Source organism: Herpailurus yagouaroundi, unplaced genomic scaffold, assembly GCF_014898765.1.
Source record: "Herpailurus yagouaroundi ecotype Mexico unplaced genomic scaffold, PumYag 249, whole genome shotgun sequence".
Classification (NCBI taxonomy): domain Eukaryota; kingdom Metazoa; phylum Chordata; class Mammalia; order Carnivora; family Felidae; genus Herpailurus; species Herpailurus yagouaroundi.
Window position 1 is genome coordinate 484,069 of NW_024412466.1, and position 16,711 is coordinate 500,779.

Consider the following 16,711-nt stretch of genomic DNA (forward strand, 5'->3'; position numbering starts at 1 on the left):
GGGGGGGGGCTATGTCTGATCAGGGGGGCTGTGTCTGATCCAGGGGGTGCTGTGTCTGACCTGGGGGTGCTGTGTCTGATCTGGGGGCGGGGCTGTATCTGATCCGGGGAGGGGGGCTGTGTCTGATCCAGGAGGGCTGTTTGTTCTCAGGGTGGCCTGTCCCTCTGCTAGCTCCGGTAGACCAAGGGTGAGGCCTGCAAGACCCTGGATGGCAGGCGCTGCTCTGCATATCCTCAGACTGAGGCCCAGGTGTGATGGCCGGATGTCACGTCAGTGCAGGCCCCACCCTACATGCGCCCCAAGGGGATGGGCAGACGCAGGAGGGCCTGACACACCACCCTGGGTGAGGCCCTGAGAGAAGGAGGGGCCGGAAGATTCCCTGTCCCAGACCCAGAGTCCCTGCCCCAGGCCCCAGGTCCCCCAGGCCCCAGGTCTCTGTCTCCCCCCAGACCCTGGGTCCCTATCCCACCAGGACCTGGGTCCTCGCTCCTGTCTCTGGTTGGCTCAATGGGCAGAGGTGACCCCCAAACTGATGACCCAGTTTGGAGGCTACCGTGGGGAACACCTGGAGACCATGGCTGCCCCGAACAAAAGAGGCAAGCCGGACTCTCAGGGTGGAAATGAGAAAACAGCTCTTTGCTGACCACATCCAGGGCCACCAAGCTGAAGATGCCTCCCTTCCCCACGGAGGAGCTTCCGTGCCCAAATAGGCCCCTCATCTCCGGTCAGGACCCGGGGCCAACGCCCTGCACTGTCCGCTTCCGCCCCTGGGCACAGGGAAGGAATACCCCACGGGGTTTGGGGCTCCTGTGCTTGCAGCCTGGCCCGGGCCCCTGCTTTTCAGACACATCCCGGTCCCCTCCCCGCTCCTTCTTGGCAAGACGGATCAGACGCCCATGTGTGGGGCCCAGAGACTGTGCGTGTCGAGCCAGGACTCAGAGAGACAGCCGTCCTTCCCAAGTGCCCCCACACATGCCCGAGTGTCTGTCCGGTCCCGCAGTCCTCCTGGCAGCCCGCAAGCAGGTGGCCAGCACGCAGCCCGCCCTGGGACAACCAGGCCACGTGGCTTACCCTCCAGAGCCAGTGGCGCCCTTCCCAGAGCAAAGAGAGGCGCCTACCTGCAGCCCTCGAGACAGGACGGCGGCGCTGCCGTGCTGTGTCGCCTGCACGCTCGCACCCGCTCCCGGGGCGGCCTCGCACAAGGCCACAGCACGGGATGCCTACCCCCAGGGCGCCTACCTGGTGCACACACGTACCCCATACCCGGACAGACCTCCCCCGCCACACCCGCTGCACGCGCACCCCGCACGCGCACCCACGCCTGGCCCTGCCAAATGCAGCCAGCCAGACTCAGGGCCGTAGGCGCGCAGACTCACCTGTGCAATGGCGCTCGCTGCCAGTGGAGTTGCCAGCGGGGTCTGTGTCTCCAGCGGCGGGGTCGCTGGCAGCGGGGTCGCCAGGGGGGTCAGCCGGGTCCATCCTCAAGGCGGCGCTGGGGAAGAAAGTGGGCAGCTTGAGGAGTGAGGAATCGGCGGAGAGAGACAAATAGAACCACACGCCAAGGGCCCGCTTCCGTGGTCCAGGTGCGGGGACCCAGGCGCCCTCGGCTCCACCCGCCAGCTGGCCTCAGAGACGGGCTCGCCACGAGGACCCGGGAGCCAGCCCACACAGGCACACGCACCGTTAACTGACGCCGCCCGGCAGCAAGCCGTTACGTCCACGACGCACTTCTCCACGTTTCTGGAGATTAGCCTGTCCTCCCTCCTCTCCTCTGTGCCCAGGAGGCCTTATAAAGGCTTCGTCTCCATTCACGGTTGTTCCTTTGCACCACAGTAACGCCTGCATGGTCTACCGCGTAAACCCCAAATCCTCACATGGGCACGGGAGAGGAGACCCACTGTGCTCCCTACTCCAGACTTCCTACCCAGAGGAGGTCTGCTAGCTATGCCCTTGGATACTTTCATTTATCTTTCTAAAGAATACGTTGATGTGGTTATTCCTTCAGTTTCAGTCTTACCTGTGATGGACCGACCTCAAGGGAAGAATTCACTATCGTCCCCCAGCACCGCCTGCATACCCCACAACCTCCTGAAACGGTTCTGAGAGTCTTCCTTTGGCTCACTATTTATAGAAGACCTGAGTACAACTATGTAAATACTATCCCCAGCTGAGCCACACGTGGACTACGGTTATTTCTCCTTTCTTGCAGAGTTTGCTCCAGACTTCTGCTCTGGTCACGTGGGAGGGCTGGCACTGACGCAGCCCTCCCACTGCAAACATCAACTGGACAACACAGTCGAGGCAGCTGATTCTGGACAACAGGCCACACACAACCGTGCTTCCTGACAGCAGGACAATGCCCGAGGAGGGCCCCAGGATGACCGCCTCCCACTGAGGGCAATCCCCCAGCCAGGACCACTGATCTGGAACCCAGGGAGCACAGCATTCCACCAAGTGGAGGAGGTGGCAGGCCATCTGCGGGGCAGCGCACCGGCAAGAGGGGCGGTTGAAGCAGCCGGGAGTGTGTATGAGCAATGCAGGATCCCCACGGCTCCCAGAAACAGTTGCCTTGGGGCTGAGACTGAAACAGAGACACTAGCAGTCAAGCAGTGCTAGACACATTAGACTCCAGCCCAGACAACGCTGCAGCATCTAGCCAAGACTCCAGAAAGGCCAGGCCTTGGTGCTATGCCTAGAGTGAGCCCCACTCCTGACCTGCCCTGCCAAAATCCAAAACCAAGCCCCGGTAAAATCCACAATGGAGCACTTTGCAGGTTGAGTCCCACCAACACAAAGACCCATCCTCACGAAATGCCAAGCCATGCTCGCCTGTTCACGGTAATCAGCTAGAAATTAACTGCCTACTACAACACAGGTCAACGTTCTTCAGAGGAAGATAACAGAATCCAGAGTTGCTGCGATGCACCATTCACAATGTTCGGTCCATGATATGAGAATCACAAGATCTACCCAGAAACAGGAAAATATGGCTCATAATCAAGGAGAAAACATTACAAAAAACAACAATAACGAAACAAACCCAAAAAATAGAAACCAACTCCACGTGGCTCAGATGTTGGGTTTATCAAAGACTAACACAACCGTTGTTAAGTGTATGCAAAGAATGAATGGAAAACATGTCCAAAAAGTTAAAGGAAAACATGGTCATAATGAGTAAACAGACAAGGGAAAATGGAAATTACTTGAAATTATATAGAGGAACTAAATGGCAATTCTCCGATAAAAAGTATAATAGCTGAAATGAAAAATTCACTGATTGGGCCTGACAGTGGATTGGAGATGGCAGATGAATCGGGGGACTTGAAGACAGATCACTAGAAATCATCCTACGTAAAGAATGGGGAAAGGGAATAGATCAAAGAACAAATTGCACTGCTGGATGCTCTACCTTGCCATCATTAATGGGACTCTGACAATTCCAACACCTCTCTCCACATGTTTAAACAATCCTGGAAGTCTGTCACTTGTTCTTAAAGACGTCCCCTCTCAAGCCTCTGTCCTCTGTCTCAGTCTGGACAGCCACTCTCCAGCCCCGTGCCACAGCTGCCACCCTGAGACTCCGATTCTCTTCCTCTCCCGGTGCCTCCTGCGTTTCTGGACTTCCCAGTCCTCACCTTCCCCAGTTTTCCTCTGGTTTTGAGGAGCACATTCTCCAGCATCTTCCTGAGAACAATCGCAAAGAAGCACATTGAACAAGGCTTTGGTTGTCTGCGAGAGTTTTCCCTGGGCCCTTGCTCCTGGCTGGAAGTCTGGCTGCGTGTGGGCGGCAGGCGATGGCGATGGCCCTCCACTGCCTTCTAACTCCCAGTGCCGGTGCCAAGAGGTCTGCAGCCACCTGACTCCCCACTGCACGCAGGACGCTTGTCTCCTCCTCCCGAGGCACCCTCCCTTCAAGCATCCAGGGTCTCAGCAGGATGGATGGGGTGGAGTCCATTGGGTGCGCTTATGTCGCTCAGTTCTGGGACATGTCTTTTATTTTTCCTTGACAATGTCCTGGCCTCCCTGTCCTCCGTCCTGTCCCGGAAGTGCTCTTAGATACTGAGCTTCCTGGAAGAACCTCTATTTTTCTTATCTCTCCTCTTCTGTGCCTTTGGGGAAGGTTTCCTGAACTTTATTTTTTAAAATGCTCATTGCATTATTCATTTCCGCTATCAAAATTTCATTAATCAAGAACTCTTTCTCCTCTTACCCCAGAGGACCTCATGACTCAGTCTTTGTTTTCATACACATTCTTCTGTATCGACGCCCTTTTTCCTGCTTACACAGTGACTGTCTTTCCTCTCAGAAGCTTTTCTCAAGCGTCTGGAGACCACTGCTCATATTCAAGAGTGAGGCACGGAACAGCCGCCTGGGGGCTGAGCAGAAGCCAGTCCTCGGTGCGGGTACACTGGGGGCCTGGGAGACCAGGGCCCAGAGGTCTCTTGCCTTAGCCGGTCTGTCAGGAGGGAATGCTCCCTCCTCACCTGCAGACGGGCACTCAGCTGCCACAGCCCAGGTCCCCGAGGTCAGGGTCTGACCCCTCCGCTTGAGAACACCCCCAAGACCCTGGTTCCAGTCTGGAGCCTCCCTGGGCTCGGGCCAGGACGGGGCCACCCCTCTGCCTCAGGCTCCAGCTTTCTCAGGCTGTTAGTCACCCTGCTTTCCATCTCCTCCCCTTGTCTTTTCCGTTGAGCACTTTTGCCTTTAGTAAAAAGGCAAAACTGTCCTTTTAAAATGCCTTTAACTGTCATTTTAATGGGCCTCAAAAGAGGCTGGGGTAGGCAGCCACCACCCAGTCTCTGTGGCTCTTGGCTGGCAGGCAGGCGTCTCTGCTATAAACCCAGCTCCTGCAGAGCTCACGCTCTGTTCACAGTGCTGCCGTATGTCTCACTACTCTCCTAAGTGTTGTCGCACCCAAGTCCATAAATGCTGTCGGCCTGCACGGTTCTCTTCTTGGAACACCCACCCCAGAGGTGTGCACATCTCCTACCACAGCTCAGATGAATGGATGCCCGGCCTGGGCTTCTCACCAGGAAAGAAAGGGAGAGACAGGACTACAGGAGGGGGTGGTCCTCATGGCGAGCTTACAACCCCCCCCAACCCCCCCCACCCACAGACTGGCCTGCGGGGGTGGGGGGATGCCTTTCCTAGGGTGGCCAAAGCAAAGCACCACAAACGTATGGCTTAAACCACACAGATCTAATCTCTCTCAGTTCTGGAAAAGGGAAGCCAGATATCAAGGTGTCGAGGCCTCTCTCCTGGGTGTGAACGCGGTCGTCTTCCCCCTGTGTCTTCCTTCTGTGCATGTCTGTGTCCTGATCTCTTACACAAGGACACCACTCAGAGTGGATGAGGGCCCACCCTAATGACTTCATTTCATCTTAATCAGCTCTGTCAAGATGCTGTCTCCAAACACGATCACATCCTGAGGTGCTGGGCTTAGCGCTTCAGCATATGAATTTTTAGGGGGACACAACTCAGCCGTAACAGGGGGGCTAGACACCCCTGATGCTTCCCCACGTTTGGTTCCGAACCGGTCAGAGCACCCTCGGACACTAAGGGACCACATCCGGTCTGACCCTCCACCAGAGCCAGGGGGATTGCCGTTCATTTGCGTGTGAGAAAAAGGGGGTCATCTGGGACTAAACCTGGGTTTTCTTCCAGCTCTTTCCCTGCACCACTGTTCACTTTTATTTGTTTTTAACTGGCTTTTTACTATTTATAAAGGCAATTATGCATATTAGCAGAGTATTTGGAAAATGAAATAAGCTTGCAAATTTTGAAAAATTAATGCAAAGGAAAGCTATTAAAAGCTACAGTCGTGTGCTGTTCACCTCCTGGCCGTTGCCCCGACGCTCCGGGTGCCAGCCTCCCTGCAGAGACACGTGGTCAGGGTCAGCACTCCCGCCGCGTGCGGCAGCCCTCCTCCCCTCCTGGTGCTGGGTGCAGGATGGGCCCTCGTGCGGTGACAAGGAGGGACAGGCGCCTTCCTGCAGGTCGGGGTTGTGCCGAGTTACTGCGCCCCCGACTCGCCACCCCTGCCACGCGCACTGCACACGCTGGGTACAGCACGCTCCAGGCACAGGCTCCCACACCCCAGGGCCCCTCCTTCTCCTCACAATAAACCATCCTGTCTCCTACCTAACTCAAGAAACAGAAGGACTCTCAGCAGGAAGACGCTTTAGGGACAGCTCTCACTTTAACATAGCACAATCATAATTTCTCTCTATTGTGGGTTTCCTCCTGGATCTTGTTCCGAAATCACGTTAAGGTAGCTCAAGTCCACAATAAACGCCAAATGTGCCAAACCAGAAGATCCTGAGGGCTCCGCTCCAGCTGCAAGACCAAAGCATCTCCCAGACGGCGGCCTACCCTTGCCCCTGCCCCACCTTGACCGTGGCCCACACCATGCCAGACCCTGCCCACACCCCAGACCACCTTGACCCACCTCACACACCTGCCTGACCCTGGCCCTCGGGCCTTCCCCAGCCCTGTACCCCAACCCCCCCTTCCCACACCTGGCCTTGCCCCTGACCCCGCCCCCAGACCCAACCCGCCCCACCAGACCTGCTGCCTGGAGGCCTCCTTCCTCATGCACCACAGCAAGCAAGTCAGGGGGACAGAGACTTGTTCCCACAGCACGCCCTCTTTGGGGGTCTCGGCCACCCCTGCACCTGCACCCCTGCACACTGGCCAGGCCCCATGGGGCACACGCACAGGTGCTCCTCCAGGCCCATGGCCAGGCTCTCTGCTGGAAGGAGCAGCAGGAGCTGGGGGCTCTCCTCGTTTGTCTGCTCGTCTCACACGTAGCCAACGTGCCACCTTCGTCCCTCACGGTCTTTCCCCCGTGACACCTGCCGGGTCACAGTCTCCCACCGATCCACCTGTCTGTTTACTGCTGTCCCTTTCCTGGGAGTCCCCACAAAGCTGGGTGCTGAGGGGGCAGTCCGGTGCCACAAGTGCCCTCGTGGGCTGTGCCAAGGAGACCTCTCAGGCCCCTGTGGCCTCAAGAGGGAGGAGACCTCTTGGGCCCAGCAGACGGCCCCCATGAGGGGAAGCTGGAGACCGTCCAGGTCCTGTGGGCCCCTCCCTGAGGAGGCACCAGGAGCCCCGCCCATTTCTTCCTCTGTTCGGCCCTTCAACCCTGGTTCCTCCCTGCGCTAACTTGGAGCAGCCTCCAGGCCTCAGCAAGGCCAAGGCCCTGACCTGGCTTCTCCATGGTGTCAACACCATTGTTTAACGTTTCTAGAGCCCTTGACACTTCATGGCATGTGTAGCACATGTGCAGAAGGGCCTCTTAGGCAGGGTCCTTCCACACCACGCCCCACCCAAGCAAGCAGCAAACCCCCAAGGGCAGTGTGAGCCCCTGGGGCCACATCCTGTGCCTGCATTTCCTGGACACAAGGATGGGGGTGGGGAGGAGCAAAGAGCATGATGTGGGGGGCGGGAGTTCCCCCCAGGGTACAGAGTTCTGGCTCAGCACCCTTTTGTCCACCATCCAAAAACACAGGGCCAAGCACCCACCACCTGCATGACCGAGAGCCATGTGGGTGGTTTAAATAAACCCCAAATGGTGGCTCCTCCCCCTGGCCTCTGTCTCTGGGCAGACTGCAGGCAGGTGCCCTGTGCTGCCCTCTGAACCGCAGGCCACTCTGACAGCTGCTAGAAGGGTCTCAGAAGGAAGCCGAGGGCTTGCCACGCGCCCTGTCTGAAGCCCTCCTTCAGGCACAGCCAGGCCCCCAGGCCACCCCCTCTCTTTGGCTATCCCCCCACCCTTGTGTGGTCTGAGGGGCTCCTCTTTAAAAAGGTAGAGCTGGGGCTCCTGGGTGTCTGAGTCAGTTGAGCATCCCACTCTTGATTTCAGCTCAGGTCATGACCCCAGGGACGTGGGATCCAGCCCCACACTGGGCTGTGCGCTCAACGTGGAGCCTGCTTGGGATTCTCTCTCTCTCTCCCTCTCCGCCCCTCCCCAACTCATCCCCCCCTCCACCTCTCAAATAAATTTAAAAAAAGGTGGAGCCCCAGTCCAATCAGAATTATAATAAAGACTAGCATCGGTGCAGGGCAAAGGTTCCTCTCACCCCTTCAAGTCAGGTCACCAGAGGAGGAAGCCCGTCCTGCAGACCAAGTGTGGTCCATCCATGCCTTGTGGTCAGGCTCTTTCCACGCCGCCTACAGCACACACTGCCATGACCCCGACGACCTCCTTTGCACTGCAGCCACCCGCTTCGCCGGTCAGCCCAGGAAGGAGGCAGATGACCAAATGGCCCTTTTGAGGGAGGGGCCTTTTTCTAGTGGACAAACCCCTACGACTCCAAGATTTGCCACAGGCTCTCTTCCCCTTTTCTCTAAGTAGCATAGCACCCAGCGTCTGGCCACCCAGAGGCGGGCAGTGGGCTCCATTCACAGGCCAGTCCCAGGACAGGTAGACGGACCTACCCCCTCCTCCTGGAGAAAGGACCGAGGCCACAGAAACTCCGCTCAGCTCTCATTACACAACCTTTGTTCTGTTCCCGAGCCCTGGACAAAGTACAGCAACACACTGAAACCCATGTGCTTCTGAGAATGAAAACAGCTGGCAGAGAGCAAGTTCAAGTTCACCCCACGACAGACTTTTTTAATTGACCTCATTTTAAAGTGAAAATTAAAAACTGTGGAGTCCAAATCATCTGTAGCTGGAAATGTGGTTCTGGGTTTGCAACCCACACCACAACCAGCAGGCCTTCCCACGGACGGCCTTCCAGGAGCCCACTGGGGTGAGCGGCTCCTGGCAGTTTGAGAACTTCTGTTTAAAATGAACGGTCAAGGGGCGCCTGGGTGGCGCAGTCGGTTAAGCGTCCGACTTCAGCCAGGTCACGATCTCGCGGTCCGTGAGTTCGAGCCCCGCGTCGGGCTCTGGGCGGATGGCTCGGAGCCTGGAGCCTGTTTCCGATTCTGTGTCTCCCTCTCTCTCTGCCCCTCCCCTGTTCATGCTCTGTCTCTCTCTGTCCCAAAAATAAATAAAACGTTGAAAAAAAAAAAATTAAAATGAACGGTCAAAATGTGCAACTCATTTAAGCACCATGTATTTTCCTGAAAGGCGGCTAACCTGAGCCAGGTTCTTGCTGGGTACCCTGCGGCACAACAAAACATCTGCCTCGAAGAACCCACTCACTCCGGAGGCCCTGCTCCCTGGCCCCTGCTCCACACCTGAGCGGGAAGCCCCTGGCCCAGCGGCAAGCCCGGCAGCAGGAGGGCGCGGGCCAGGTGGCCTCCTCTGGACAGCTTGCCCAGGAGAGCCTACCTGACAGCCGCACAGGCCCGCCAGGCCCCGCAGATGGGAAGCCGAATGAAGGAACCGCCCTTTTACGTGGAGCCAGACAGCCAGCAGGGGGAGCCCTCAGCCCTGGCGTTCTGCGCCGGCCGCACACCCAGCAGCAAGAGAGGCACCTGTGCGTGCGTGCACACTACTTTAGCTGGGGCTTCATTCACCCCTCAGCAGGAAGGACTCGGCCAAGGAGAAGCTGCCGGCACCCTGAGCCCTCCCTTCCTCCAAGCGGTTTCCCTTCCAAGCGGTGCCTCACAACCGTCTCCTTTTTCTCTGTAAAGTAACCTTCCTCTCCTTTGTTCTCCAGACTTGCCTGTGGCTTCGTCATGGCTTGCTCGTCCCGGATCGCAAAGCCTCTGCCATTCCCGCGGGAGCCCATTTTGCTGGCAAAACAACTGGCCGTCTAATTATCGGGGTCGACACAAGCCATGTCCAGTGTTTGCTACGGGCTCCCGATGCTCCAGGGCGCACTGACCGAGCAGGACCCAAGGCCTCCCGAAACCCTGCCCCTCGGCCACGCCCCAGCCACCCTCCCAGCAGTGTTGTCTCCTCCAGGCAGGGCCCGCTGGCATCCTGCACAGTTCAGGCTGGGGTCCCGGCCCAGCCGCACGGTGAAGTGGGCAGCCTGGGGCAAGTGAGGGCATGGGAAGCACAGAGCGAGTGCGGCTGACACATGCACAGCCCCAGCTGTGACCTGGCTGTCTCGTCACCTCTACAGGAGGGAGAGCAGCGCGGGGCCCTGGCTTGCTCTGAGACGGGCTGGGAGGCACATTCTTCCGGCCGGTGGTCTCTCTGCACAGAGGCCACATGCGTGGGAGGCGCACGGCAGCAAAGCCCGAGACCTGGCTGGAAGCCCAGAGGGCCAGGCTCCTGGCCAGGACAGGACAGCATGGAGCAGACACTTCACGGTGTGTCCTGACCTGAAGCTGCCCTCCAAGCCTCCCAGAAAGGTGGGAAGTAAAGGAAAAGGTCAGAAGTTAAAAGAATCCGGAAGGACCTACGTGGCTGGTCCAAGGCAGTCCAAGGCGGCTGGCTACTGGCTTGAGCCTTCTGCCTGTCTGTCCCTCCGTCCCAGGAGAACAAGGCCAGGGGGCTTCCTGCGGCCACAGAGCACGATTCTCTCCACACTGTGGTCACTGAAGTGACTTTAGATGTCACCAAAGCACTCTCGTGTGAACGCCAAGTCATGGTCCCTTCACCGCTTTCCTATAATGCTTTCTGCAAACAGGCGGCACCGCTGTGTGGCCCCCTCTCCAGGTGAGTCCTGTGCCCTTTATCACAGGGGTGGCCAAGGCCGAGGAGGGGGTGACAACGGAGCTGCCAGCTCCCAGGCTCCACTGCCCGAGGCAGCCTCACTGCCGGGGGTGCCAGAGCCCTGGACTCCTCCTGGCGCCCCCTACACGGTGCCCAGCCCCCCACACGGCACCCAGCCTTCCCAGGCCCTATGGGTGGCAGCCCCCGCCCGTGTTACCCATAAGACATGCGGCAGGAATGCCGAGGGGCCGTCAGAGGGTCATCAGCTGGCACCAGCCCTGGAGCCCCCGAAGCCGTAGGCCTCATGGGGGAGGCCCCTGAGGCCTGGAGTCCCTGTCTCCCCCAGCCCTGCCCCCCACCCCCCACCCCCCACCATCCAGCAGGTCAGCTGCGCCCTACTTTTCAGTGCAAAATGTACCTGGCGTAAGGCATCAAATGTCTCTGTACTGATCTCTTATATCGATTACAGGTGGGAACGGTGATATTCGGGGAACACTGGACTTAGGAAATGAAAATTAATTTCCTCTCCTGGGGCACCTGGGTGGCTCAGTCGGCTAAGCGTCTGCCTTCAGCTCAGGTCATGACCTCACGGTTCATGGGTTCAAGTCCCACGTCGTGCAGAGCCCACTTCAGAGCCTCTGTCCCCCCCCCTTTCTCTGCCTCTCCTGCACCTGCACTCTCTCTCTCAAAAATAAACGTTCAGAAAAATTAACTCCACCCCCCACTTTTTTTTAATGTTTTTTAACAGAAGCTCTATGCCCAACGTGGGGCTTGAACTCACAACCCTGAGGTCAAGAAACTCATGCTCTACCAACTGAGCCAGCCAGGCTCCCTGGACCAGAAAATTTTAAAGCACATGTGTGATTCACACATTTCTGCTGGGTCTTCGTTGGGTAAGCAGCCGGCCAGACAACAGGGGACCTGGAGGTGCCTGGCCGCCTCCGCAGAGATGAGCACCGGGCCCAAAGGCACCACTCTGCACAACAGCATCGGGATTCACCCTGCCGTCCCCAAATTCCAAATGCCAGTGGAGCTGGGGTCGCCACCCCAGACATGTTTGGGCGTCCAGCCTGGACCCTGAAAACAGGGGCCACTCAGGTCTGTTTTGTTAAAGGAGAATGCTAATTTGAAAGCCATTTCAATTCGTTTTCAACTGAATCAAATGTCCGGGCACACAGCTCAGTGATTTTTAAAAAGTTTTATTTATATGATACACACACTATGAAACCTACCCCTTTAAAGTGCACAACTCGGTGTTTTGGTATATTTAGGTAGGAGAAAACATCGCTGCTACCTAATGGCAGTACGTTTCCATCACCCCAGAAAGACCACCCATTAGCAGTCGCTCCCCATCGGCCCTCTCGGTGGCAACCACAAATCCACTTTCCGTCTCCCGGGATTTGCCTGTTTTAGACACTCAAAGAAAAGGGGTCATATGATACGCGGCCTTTTGCCTCCGGGTCCTGCAACCCAGCACGCTGCTCTCAACGCTCATTCACGTTGTAGCACTGCTGGTACTTACTCCTTTTCACGGCTGAATAATATTCCACGGTACAGCCGGACCACACTCCTCTGTGGACGGGCATCTGGGTTGTTTCCACCTTGTGGCTGCCGTGGACATTTGTGCATGGATGCTGTACGTGGAGGTGTGCCGTCATTTCTGTGAGAGTAGAGTTGCCGGGCTGAGCGGAGCTGGTTCGCTGGCTGACAGGCGGCCGGACTGCTTCCCACCACAGCGCACGAGGGGCCCAATTTCCGCACATCCTTGCCAACGTTTGTTGGTGTCTTTTATTTTGTCCGTATCCGTGGGAGCGACATTTAACTTACTGGTTTAACTTCAGGCCGTTCCTTTCTTTAAAAATTAAGACTGATGGGGCGCCTGGGTGGCGCAGTCGGTTAAGCGTCCGACTTCAGCCAGGTCACGATCTCGCGGTCCGTGAGTTTGAGCCCCGCGTCGGGCTCTGGGCTGGTGGCTCAGAGCCTGGAGCCTGTTTCCGATTCTGTGTCTCCCTCTCTCTCTGCCCCTGCCCCGTTCATGCTCTGTCTCTCTCTGTCCCAAAAATAAATAAACGTTGAAAAAAAAAATTAAAAAATTAAGACTGCCAATTTGAAATACAAGAAGGTAACTTTTCAGAGATACCGCGAGGGGTACAGGTAGAACTGCTGTTGTGTGCCTCTCTGGCCGCCGCCATGGCGGGTGCTGATTCTGGTCTGGAGCGGCGCCCTTCCGCACACTCACGACCATGTGCACATTGTCAAGACCGAGTGGGGTCTAGGCCTGCATTTGCAGCTCGGGGAGGAACCGGCCCCTCCAGAGTCCTGGCTGGGGACCCTCACGAGAGGAGGCTCTTCGGGGACCCTTTCCCATGGGGCGCAGGCTGCGGCATGGCCCGAGGGCAGGGGGCAGAAATCACTGGCCCCAGAGTTCAGCTGGGCTTTCCAGCTCCACACCTGCTCTCGTGAGGGCCTCCTAATATCCAACAACAGGGTAGAAGTCCTATGAATGATGAATGGCTACTTAAAAAAGACATTTTACAAAAACATCTAATGTCACGGGAAACAAAGTCCTCACAATGTGCCCTAGCGTTGAACCTAACCGAGAGCAGCAATGTTACGGCGTGTGCCGCAGGACAGCCGGTGGTGTCAGCCCGGGACACGGCACGGACACGAAGGACATGTGGGCCCTGGTGGGGGGGGGGGGAGGGGGGTGCCTGCCAGTTCTCTGTACAGGAACGCCTTGGTTTGCGAGCATAATTCGTTCCGGAAACATGCTTGTGATCCAAAGCACTTGTATATCAAAGTGAATTTCCCCATAAGAGATAATGGAAATGCAGATGATTCATTCCACCACTCAAAAGTGTTCGTATGAAATATAATACAAAACAATAAAGAAAATACAAAATATAAAGGAAAATCAACAAATTAACCTGCACTGACCTTTGAAAACCTTCGTGGCTGGTGTGAGGGAGACAAGAGAGAGGAGGGTTATTGGGTAGGACGACTTTCACCATCACTAACGGAATCACTGCTGTCTATTGGCTCCGTGGAATCTCTTTCTTTTCGTGCAACTTTAACAGGGAACCTATCCAATGACACTTGCTTTTGCCTCCGTTTGAGGATTTCACGGAAATGGGACATCGCATTGTCGTTGAACAGATTCATCGCTCGCACTGCTACAGCCTTATTCGGGTGGTGCTTTTCTACAAACTTCTGCACTGTTTCCCACATTTCACACATCTCCCTAATCTCACTTGAAGTGAGGGATTCCTCGGCCTTTTTCTCCCCTGCAGACGAGATCTCCCCCATAACCTCTTGCTGCTGCTCGCGATGCAGACCCATCAGTTCGCCGGTGGTCGGCTCCTGGCCATGCTCCTCCACCAGCTCCTGACTGTCGTCCTCACTCACCTCCAGTCCCCTGGTCTTCCCCAAGGACACCGTTTCACCGACAACTGGCGGCTGCTGTTCATGAGCAAGCCCCTCTAAGTCAGGTCCAAGAACACAATCGGGCCACAGTTTTCTCCAAGCAGAATTGAGGGTTCTCTTGGTGACCCCATCCCAGGCTTTATCAATGATCTGGAGGCAGTTCACGATGTGGAAATGATTTTTCCAAAACTCTCGGAGGGTAAGGTTTGTTCCTTTGGTCACCTCAAAGCATTGCTGAAATAGTGCTTTGGTGTAAAGCTGTTTAAAGTTTGAAATGACCTGCTGATCCATGGGCTGGAGGACTGGAGTAGTGTTGGGAGGAAGGAACTTGACCTTAATGAACTCGAATTCCTCCAGCAGGTCGTCCTCAAAGCCTGGAGGATGAGCAGGGGCATCATCCATCACCAGCAAGGCTTTGAGCGGCAGATTCTTCTCTAAAAGGTATTTCTTCACTGCAGGACCGAAGGCCTCGTTGACCCACTCGACAAACAAGATACGAGTGACCCAAGCCTTGCTGTTGGACCTCCACATGACGTTTAACTGGCTCTTCTGCACCCTGCATTTCCTGAAGGCTCGTGGGTTCTCGGAATGATACACGAGCAGGGGCTTGACTTTGAAATCCCCACTCGCGTTAGCGCAAAACAAGAGGGTGAGACGGTCTTTCACGGGCCTGTGACCAGGCACTGCACTCTCTTCTTCCGTAATGTGCGTCCTCTTTGGCATCTCTTTCCAAAAAAGCCCCGTCTCATCGCAGTTAAAAACTTGCTCCGGCAGGTAACACTCGGAAGCCATGAGCTTCTGGAACTCGGTAGCAAACACCTCGGCTGCCTTAGCATCCGAACTCGCAGCCTCTCTGTGCCTCACAACACTACGGATGCCACTTCTCCTCTTAAAGTTATCAAACCATCCCCTGCTTGCTTTGAAGCCTTCTTCGTTTTCTGTTGACGTACCTGGCAGTTTACTTACGAGGTCGGTGTACAAGGCCTTTGCCTTCTCGCAGATAAAGTTCTCGGTCACGGTGTCACCTGCCAGCCGTTTCTCATTTATCCAAACCAGAAGCAACTTCTCTACATCTTCCAGAACACGTGGCCGTTGCTTTGATATTCTCGTGACTCCTTTCGCTGCATCTAGCCCCCTTATTTCTTCTTTCTTCTTTAATATTGTGCAAATGGTTGACGTAGACTTCTTATAAAATCTTGCAATTTCGGCCACTCGCATCCCTCGTTCGTACTTCTCGACGATTTCCTTCTTGACTTCCACCGTGATCATCTCCTTCTTCCTGCCTTTCTTTTCAACCTTTCTCTGCATGGGGGCCATTGCAAACGTTCACACAGATGCTGATTACAGCACAGTATTAACAAACTCTTGTCATAGACTGTATTTAATGGAACCGGCAATAAGGCAGCAGAGGAAAGGGTCTCTATCTGCAGGCAGCCTGACCTAGAATGAAGCAAAGCATTCCTAAGCTTACTCTTGTCTGGAAAAGCAAAGGACTGTCCATTGGTGCTTTGAAGTGACAAAAATACACCAGTGCCAGCTGAGGGCCCCTTGTAACATTCTGAAAAATCACGGATATCTGCCAAACACCACAGCCTGAGACCAAACATCCAAGCATGGAAGACGATCACCCACAATCCCACAGAGAGAGAGAGAGAGAGAGAGAGAGAGAGAGAGAGAGACAGAGGGAAGGAGAGAGAAGAACCATTGGCTCAGTTGTGATCACGTGACGTTCGGCGTTCTGTGCTACCTGTATTGCAAGACATGGCTCGTTTATCAAGTTAAAATTTATTAGAAATGTTTGCTCATCTTGTGGAACACTCACAGAACAAGTTACAATCCAAGGTTTTACTGTATTTTCTATTTTAACTTTTTTGTACTTGCTAAATATTCTACCATGAACACACTCCACTTTATATTCACAAAGAAAAGAAAACCACAAATGGTATCTTAAAAGTTCAAATAAACTATAAAGGAATCTTAGTTGCAGAAAGGAGACGGGGCCACCGTTCACTCCTCCATGAGCCCCCCGACAGGCCGCAGGGGCGGTGGTCACTTCCCACTGGACACCAGGTCCTCTCCCCACGGCCCTCGCTCTGCTGGACGGCTTTAAGCCCTCACCACCGGTTATCTGCTGCTGGCAAACAGACGGCCCCAAACTCAGTGGCTCAGAACAGAAAAAACATCCTGCCCTGGTCACCAGGGGTCAGGCACTTGAAGCAGCCTGGCCCAGTGGCCCTGTGTGAGGGTCCCTGGCGGTCACAGCTGGAACAAGGCAGGGGCTGCACTGTCTCAAGGCCCAGCTGGGGCCGGGGGCTCACGCAGGCTGGGAGCACACACCCGTGCGTGGCAGGAAGCTGCCAGCCCGGTGCCCGCGTGGCGGGAACTTTGCAGCCCGCTGTGTCCCTGCTGCTCACCACCTGCTCCGATTTTCTGTTTCTTCTCAGGTGTGTTTGCATAAGGCATCGATTTCTTGAGGTTTTCCCATTTACGACCGTGGTGCCAGCGTGGACGCAGAACGTCTGCGCTTCTCATTAAGCTTGAGTGTTGTCTCACTTCACTGGTTTCCCTCTACCTCGTCAGGAGTTTATTTCATTGTTTGTTTTTCAAGAACTGGTGTTTGGTCTTTCTGACTTTATTGTTTTAACTGAGACACTGACTTTATTTTTTTTTAATTTACTTTATTTTTAAGTAATCTCTACACCCAACACATGGCTCCAACTCACGACC

General features: G+C 55.6%; 2 protein-coding genes and 1 non-coding gene across 6 annotated transcripts in view; all 3 read right to left on the minus strand.

Annotated features, from left to right (window-relative positions):
• Nucleotides 1-16,711, minus strand: part of EXD3 (exonuclease 3'-5' domain containing 3) — a 77,722-nt gene that overhangs the window by 56,885 nt on the left and 4,126 nt on the right. For 2 of the 4 annotated variants that reach the window (XM_040460268.1, XM_040460267.1), the window contains exon 3: nucleotides 1,377-1,492. In XM_040460268.1, coding sequence (XP_040316202.1) covers nucleotides 1,377-1,479 — 103 coding nt within the window. In that variant the 5' untranslated portion in view covers nucleotides 1,480-1,492. Of the gene's footprint in view, nucleotides 1-1,376; nucleotides 1,493-3,635; nucleotides 4,529-16,711 lie in introns of those variants that run through there. The other 2 variants (XM_040460265.1, XM_040460266.1) reach the window with 2 other exon arrangements.
• On the minus strand, nucleotides 5,814-15,253 carry LOC121020284 (tigger transposable element-derived protein 1-like). The gene is made up of 3 exons (XM_040460280.1): nucleotides 13,813-15,253; nucleotides 6,675-6,751; nucleotides 5,814-5,873 (listed from the first exon to the last, which is right to left on the minus strand). The coding sequence occupies exons 1-3, from the start codon at nucleotides 15,251-15,253 to the stop codon at nucleotides 5,814-5,816; spliced, it is 1,578 nt and encodes a 525-aa protein (XP_040316214.1).
• On the minus strand, nucleotides 11,318-11,390 carry TRNAK-CUU (transfer RNA lysine (anticodon CUU)). The gene has a single exon. It is a non-coding gene; the product is annotated as a tRNA-Lys (tRNA).

What these genes read in the sequence shown, in the direction of transcription:
- LOC121020284 (XM_040460280.1), bottom strand. Translation starts at nt 15,253, where the DNA reads ATGATCACGGTGGAAGTCAAGAAGGAAATCGTCGAGAAGTACGAACGA. An exon ending in CGAGGAATCCCTCACTTCAA is followed by an intron (nt 6,752 to 13,812) that starts GTGAGATTAGGG and finishes TGCTCCTTCCAG; the next exon opens with CAGAGAGCCTGGCCATGGGC. An exon ending in GCCAGTGTGCAGGGGTGCAG is followed by an intron (nt 5,874 to 6,674) that starts GTGCAGGGGTGG and finishes GTGTCTCTGCAG; the next exon opens with GGAGGCTGGCACCCGGAGCG.